The sequence below is a fragment of the Anneissia japonica genome, unplaced genomic scaffold (genome assembly GCF_011630105.1).
Source record: "Anneissia japonica isolate Jap-2015-1 unplaced genomic scaffold, ASM1163010v1 scaffold1594_len1068242_cov183, whole genome shotgun sequence".
Lineage (NCBI taxonomy): Eukaryota > Metazoa > Echinodermata > Crinoidea > Comatulida > Comatulidae > Anneissia > Anneissia japonica.
Window position 1 is genome coordinate 958,030 of NW_022722535.1, and position 7,373 is coordinate 965,402.

General features: G+C 34.8%; 1 protein-coding gene across 1 annotated transcript; it reads left to right on the top strand.

Annotated features, from left to right (window-relative positions):
• The first annotated feature begins 248 nt into the window (after positions 1-248).
• On the top strand, positions 249-6,845 carry LOC117111939 (TNF receptor-associated factor 3-like). The gene is made up of 7 exons (XM_033254986.1): positions 249-529; positions 3,772-4,102; positions 4,228-4,383; positions 4,738-4,971; positions 5,528-5,729; positions 5,932-6,269; positions 6,511-6,845. Exons 1-7 carry the CDS (start codon positions 309-311, stop codon positions 6,733-6,735), a joined length of 1,707 nt encoding a protein of 568 aa, XP_033110877.1. The 5' UTR covers positions 249-308; the 3' UTR covers positions 6,736-6,845.
• The last annotated feature ends 528 nt before the right edge of the window (positions 6,846-7,373 follow it).

A 7,373-nucleotide genomic window follows, 5' to 3' on the forward strand; every position in this document is an offset into this window, starting at 1 on the left:
ACTCTTTGAAACAACGTAACAAATTACTAATCAGAACAGGGCCCCAATACGCACCTGTCTACAAAAAACGCACGTGTACCTAGGCCTGCCACTGATCTCTACTATTTACCGTATGTGAGACCTTAGCAACAATATCCAAGGGGCGGAGTCACACAGATATGGGAAATCCCCTTTTTCCAGTAGTTTCTGGATTGGTTGATTACGTTAGTGATTAGTGTTTTGCCAAACACGTTACAAGTTGTGGTGTCATTTCTATGAATTACAGATAACGATATAGTTGTGTTTTGTTCACCTAAAGCCACTGTCATATGTTTAATACACAGTCCGAAAACGCAAATTCAAATCTGCTAACCAAGACAGATTTGAGTTTAGGAAGCTTAGCAGATTTTGGTTACAAGTTGAATTTTTTCAACGAAAGTTTATTAGAAGACCTCAGATGTGGTATATGTCAACTTGCCGTACACAATGCAATGCAGGTGCCTTGCGGGTGCCGGTTTTGTGCCAGCTGTATTTTAAACCAGAAACATGAGTAAGTACAGTCCTACAGTAGGCCTACTCTCTTCTTTTTTTTTTGTACTATAAATACTAAATAATATATACTAAATAAAATAGACTATGGACCTTCATTAGACCTTCTTGACACCCTTGAGGGGTGTCTAGTGGAGGGGTAGCATCGGGAAAAAAAATCTGTCTAGGAACACTGCTCTGAAAAAGAATTTTTACCGTCAGAGAGTGCCATTTCCGAGCCTAGATAGGCCTATTCTTAAAATCCATATATTGCCAATGTTCCGCCACCCCGTCATAAAATTTCTGGATCCGCCCCTGCAACCATGGTGGGCCTGAGGTGATGTGGACTCCGCGCACCCCCTCTGCCAAATCCTGCATCCACCCCATCATGCTTCGTTAATATAGATGCATTTCTGGCTTTTAATCACATCGATTAATTAATGCTCTACATTTTATAAGAACACTGAGGCTGAAATTGCTTAAAAATTAAGAACAAAATAAGAACAAATTGAGGCTGAGGTAAAATTTCAAATGAAGTGTATATTTTTTTTAAACCAAAATATTATATCTGTACATATGTGTGCAGTAGGTGTGACTGTAATACCCTCTATAACAGTACAGTAAGTGTCACTATCTGACATTTGGGGGCCATTTTTTGTGGGGTTACTTCCACCTACATTCCAGTACAGTGCACAACTGCTGTACAATTATATAATTTTTTGTTTAAAAGGTCTGTAAACTAAGAACAAAATAAGAACAATTTGAGCCTAAAATCGGCCAAAAAATAAGAACACTGAGCCTGGGCAAAATTTTACTGGTTCTTATTAAAAAAATTGTATAAGCCTATTCTATTTTGTTAAAATTGTTTTGCAGTATCATGATATTTTTGATATTGTAACCTGATGAAGTTCTGTAGCTGATTGATTTTGTTCAAAGAAAAGCCGGTGCCAGTAGGGCCTACTTAGCTGTATATACGCAATCATAAGAAAGTATAATACATACTCCAAGTATTGAAATACACGTCATCGTGTTGGGATTCAATATTTCGACATTAATTATGTCATCATCATATAATACATACTCCAAGTATTGAAATACACGCCATCGTGTTGGGATTCAATATTTCGACATTAATTATGTCATCACCAGGCCTGATGATGACATAATTAATGTCGAAATATTGAATCCCAACACGATGGCGTGTATTTCAATACTTGGAGTATGTATTATACTTTCTTATCTGAGATTAATCAGTGGACCTTTCGGTTTTATACGCAATCATATTGTGCAATTTCAGCTATTCAATTGGATTGCCAGTTGTTGATGAAATTACCACCTGTGTAGGGCCTACTTTCGTAATCACATGTACTCAAGCAAGTGCTTAAAACAGTGGCAGATCCAAGATTCGAAGTAGAGGAAGGCTTTCACAATGATTGCAAACCTGCCAACCCTTGGGTCATGAAAATCTGGAGATTTTATTAAGAATCTTTAAAAAATCTGGAGATTTAGGCCTACCAACAAATCTGGAGGGTTCCAGAATTAACCAAAATATTATGCAAGATACCAAAAAAGTCACGTTACTACAAATAATTGGCCGTTGGTGGCGACATTCGAATTGAAAATTGCTGCTTGTCTATTGCACCGCGAAGCGAGCAGGCGGCAAATACATTGAATAATAACGATCAAATCAATCAAAATCAGTATTTTGTGGAGGGAACCTGTAAAATCAGTAAAATCGGGTGAAAATTACATTCGATTGGGAGAACTGGAGATTTTGTTTAAACATTAATATTTGGCACCTGATGAATTTAAATTTTAAAATGATTTTCTCTTTTTATCCATTTTTTAAAATAATTATGAGAAAAATTGGGGGAGGGGGTGTTGAATCTGCCACTGTAAAATGTCAGCAGAGGACGATGATTTATTATGTGTTTATTTATGTGTTGTACTGTACAGTAATACACTAATTTGATATTTATCCGTAGACCCAGGTGTTTAGATGAATTGACCAGGGAGATGTAAAAAATATTTTTTTTTACATCTCCCTGAATTGACTGACTAGTGTAAATGGATTGTACTGTACATCTCAACTGCTGTAAGCATGCTATTGTTATTGGATTGGATTTATTCGGTGTAAACACCAAGGATAGCCCACAAAAGTCTAGAAGAAGACTTATTTCCAGTGGGGTCCTTCTGGTGGTGATTGGACAGTACACCGGGAGACAAAGGCCCCTACTCTTTTCTGAAGAGTGTAGGCCTACTGCGTGGCCTACTGCGTTCTTTAACGTGCACATGGGCCATAATACATGCCATAGTCTCAATTAATGCACGATGTCGGATAGACCTACTCCTTAATGCATCACCTAAAAGTTCATGTAGCAGTCACCTCCACATGAAAAAAATACATTATTTTTTCTTTCTCCAGGCATTGCGCATGATTCTTTTGACATTTTTTTTCCAATTCAGTATTATAAACAAAATATCTTTCATATTAAATTTAGATTATTAGAGTACCAGAAATGCCCAAGGAATATCAGAATCAATTATCTATTTTGGCAATCTTATGAATAATATTTGGAATTTTTTAGGGAAACTTGTATCTCTACATCCTGTTTACTTATTTGCTGTTTCATTACAACCACTTTCATAAAATTCGGTGTTTATGAGCATGAACATGAAATTTAATTATTCAAGCCGTACTAAATCTGTTATTACCTCACTTCTGACATCATAGATTCGAGTGAAGTAATTAACTTTTTTTTGTTTTCTTTATTTATATATTAATGCATTGAAGATGGTGTCTTTCTTATTTTATATTTTTTATAAGGTCTATCAATATCATGATGCAGTCATGTTGAGTTTTTAAAATTACAACACGTTTTAAGTTAGTCCTATTATTATCTAGTTGATAGATATCTCAGACAGTCTTTAATCAGCCGAATTTTGTAGGCTTAAAACTGAATTTCATAGTTTTGTATTAATTAATACATAGTTTTCTTTGTTTTTCCTTTAGAGAGTGTGAGTCATATACCATTATTTGCTTTTTGGAATAATGTGCAGTGGAAATACTTATAGTACCTTATAATTAGATTTACTTGTTTCCATAATTCAACAGTAACAATATGGCCTATGTTTATAGGCCTACACTTACTATGTTTTTTTATAGATGCCTATTCATAAGCCTTCTTTAAAATGAGTTAATTTTTTTAGAAAATGACAGTAGTGAGTTCTATATTAGGAATATTTTTTTTTTTTTAACTTTAGCAATTCAGGAAAATCAGCATGTCCAAACTGTAATGAAGAGTTCAGCAAAGACGAACTCGCTCCTGACCATCATGCTCGTAGACAAATCTTAAAAGCAATTATATACTGCCCTCATAAGGACCAGGGATGTGTCGAGACGTTTCCCCGGAAAGAACTTCAGCATCACTTGGAAAGTTGTCCATTTTCACCTGTCACTTGTTTGCATCACGCACGAGGATGTGCTACAAAGCTAATGAGAAAGGACCTAAAGAAACATCTACAAGCTCAGTGTGAACACCGATTGGTTGAATGTCAGTTTTGTAAATCGGCCATTCCACATTCTGATATTGAGGTCAGTCCAACATATACAGTATTAATTTATACCTTAAGTTCTGTAATACTAATTCTAAAAAAATATAGATTATACATCAAATTATAATGTTCTATTTAAAATAAAAAAATTATCTTTTATTTTAGAACCATAAAAAATTCTGCCCAAAATTGCCTGCTTCATGTCCAAATGACTGCGGGTTGAAAGAGATCCAAAAAGATATGATGGAAAAACATCTGAATGAAGACTGCCCTCAACAAGAAAGAAACTGTAAATATCAACATTATGGATGTGAATTTAAGGTAGGGAATTCTCTTCTTTTGTTTTTTTTTAAATCTTGAGTATTAATCATATTAGTTTGAAGATCCATTTTGAATATTTTGTTCCTGGTTGAAATCCACCGCTAGTCTGTCTTTGTCTTTCAACTAGAGAGTGGGACCTATAAATAAGTATGGCCTACGTTAAAGAACACAGTTAGGCCTATACACTTTTCAGAAAGAATATGGGATTGTATTTCAGTGTACTGCTCGCCACCAGAGGGACCCCACTGGAAACCTCAGACTTCCGTGGGTTATTTTATTTTGGTCACACCCCGTAAAAATCCAACGAACCAAAATCTGATTTAAAATTCGTATCGCTTTATATGTGTTTTACAGGGTGCGCAAGTAGGAATGGAAAAACACATGGAAGGTAGTGTTAACCAGCACCTTGATTTGCTAATACTGGTCATTGCACAAATGAATTTGAAATTCTCTGAGTCCCTTCGCCATATAAGTGAGTTAGAAAGTCAGAGAAGTATACAACATGAGAAGGAAAAAGAACTTCTGAACCAAGTTACATCTATTAAGCAAACACAGAGAGTTAAAGATGAACGTATCACTAACCTGCAGGTAATAGTATTCTACGTTTCACCACTTGCATATAATTATACTTATCCAACTACAGGAATCTGCCTTATGGCCAGTCTCATTAACCATGACAACTACCATTCTTCATATGCATAGTTTATAGGCAGTTTATAGGCCATACCCCATATTGGCTCAAACGGCTAATAACATTGAATTGAAATAGGATATGCAAGTCAGTAATATATTTTATTCGATATCGTAAGTCGTAAGTGATTGGTGTATTGACACATCTCACTCTTCCCCTGTAGTTACGAGTTTGAGACTAAAAATATATAATAATATCCGTGCCAGAACAAATAATTAATTAATATAACTGTAGCTGTATGTTAGTGGTTAAGATGCTTGCCTTTCCGCACTGGTTATTGGACTTAAACAAGATACCAAGATTCACGCTAAAACAACTAAATTTTAAGTCTTATCTAAGCATCATAAAGAGACAGGCCTATTTACACAATTTCATCGTAACTGTACTTGTTGTTTGATGTTAACAAATTCTAAAAATAATTGACTTGATAATGGTCATTTAATATAATTACAGAGACTATTTGCCGGCCATGCAGATAACATTGCAATGTTGGAAGATAAAATAAAAGCTACTGCTGATAAAAAGGACATCGGAGAGCTTCGACAGCTGCTTGCATCTCTCCAAGATTCAACGAAAACGTTGACGAAGAAAGTGCAAGGAATAGAACAGAATAATCATCACATTGGAGGCGCTGTAGCAAGACCCAATTTGCCAAGTATGTATTTAAAATATCAATTTTTAGAATCTTACTGTCATATTAATCTAATGAAGTTGACAATTTAAAGTTTATATCCTATTCACTTAAGTGAAAGTTTTTAATTTTATATTGTATCTTAATTTGTTTGGGCAGTGATATGTGGTCATATGTTGAACGACATAAAACCTAATTGTGTTTGACTATATTCGTAACATTTTAGCCCAAGTTCAGCTGACCAAGTTTGAAAAGGAATTGGATATTCAGTCCGTGAAACTATCTGAACAAGATCTACGATTCCAACTCTTGGAAACTGCTAGTTACGACGGGGTGTTACTATGGAAAATCTCGGGAATACGTCGACGGAAGCAGGAAGCAGATAGTGGAAAAATTGTGTCCTTGTACAGCCAGCCATTCTACACCAGTCGGTATGGCTACAAAATGTGTGCAAGGATATATTTGAATGGGGACGGGATGGGGAAGGGGACTCATGTGTCCCTCTTCTTTGTGGTCATGAAAGGAGATTATGATGCTCTTTTACAATGGCCCTTCAACCAAAAGGTAAACTAATATTAGCCTAATAGTTTAAATATGTATGCAGCAATATGAAAGTGGAATTTCGGTGAACCATCTAACGGTTACTTTCATTGAAACAATTAATTGGAATTCCTTCAAAAATACCCACCGACATATGTTGCATTATTATGTGTAGCAGGTGTTTTTTTTTCTTTCTTTTCTGCTTAAACCGTCATGCTCTTAATTTGGAATGGAATGTTTCATTGTTTTCTCAACTTTTTTGTAGGTAACGATGATTCTGCTTGACCAAGAGACCGGAAAACGTAGCCTCACAGATTCATTTAAGCCTGACGGCAGAAGTAGCAGTTTTAAAAGACCAACTGGCGACATGAACATAGCTTCTGGGTGCCCTCTGTTTGTGTCACAACAAATCCTCAAAGACTCCGCTTACGTCAGAGACGACACAATGTTCATAAAGATGATCGTTGATACATCTGACCTTTATATGTAACAAATGGTATTAAGGTTTCTTGGACCTGTTTTTTCATTTCATTTCATTTCTTTAGGCACGAGGGCCAAGGATATGCCAATAAGTGAACTTAATCACTGTCCTACGTGGCATATCCACTGTCTCTTATACACATCTAGATGTGTATAAGAGACAGAACCTAGGTACTTGTTTTGACCTTATTCACATATTAATACTCTTTACCTAACAATAATAATAATATAATAATAATAATAATAATAATACTAGTATAGTAATAATAAGAGTAATAATAATAATAACGTGTTAATAGTACATGTTACTTTTTTTCTATTTGTGTTATGATTACCGTATATATAGGCCTGTATTGTATATTTTTGTATTTCATATCTGAGATTTTCGAACAAATAAATAAAATAGACTCCATAAATATATGGTAGGAACACGTTTAGATATTGTTCAGTAAACATTATATGATATTATAACTAAAACTGATTGAAATTATATACATATCTTACCTTATTTTAACGAATTAGGCATACTTATCACAGTAGTTGTAAAAGTTACTTTACTTTTTGAATAAATTATTAGCTTCCAATTAAAAATTAGAAATAGCAAAAACAATGGTTTTCAAATTGAGTCAACTCAAAATCCTGTCGCCA

Coding starts and splice junctions, on each gene's coding strand:
- LOC117111939 (XM_033254986.1), top strand. CDS start 309: ATGTTTAATACACAGTCCGAAAACGCAAATTCAAATCTGCTAACCAAG. Junction 5,730..5,931: donor AGCAAGACCCAATTTGCCAA/GTATGTATTTAA, acceptor GTAACATTTTAG/CCCAAGTTCAGCTGACCAAG. Junction 6,270..6,510: donor AATGGCCCTTCAACCAAAAG/GTAAACTAATAT, acceptor ACTTTTTTGTAG/GTAACGATGATTCTGCTTGA.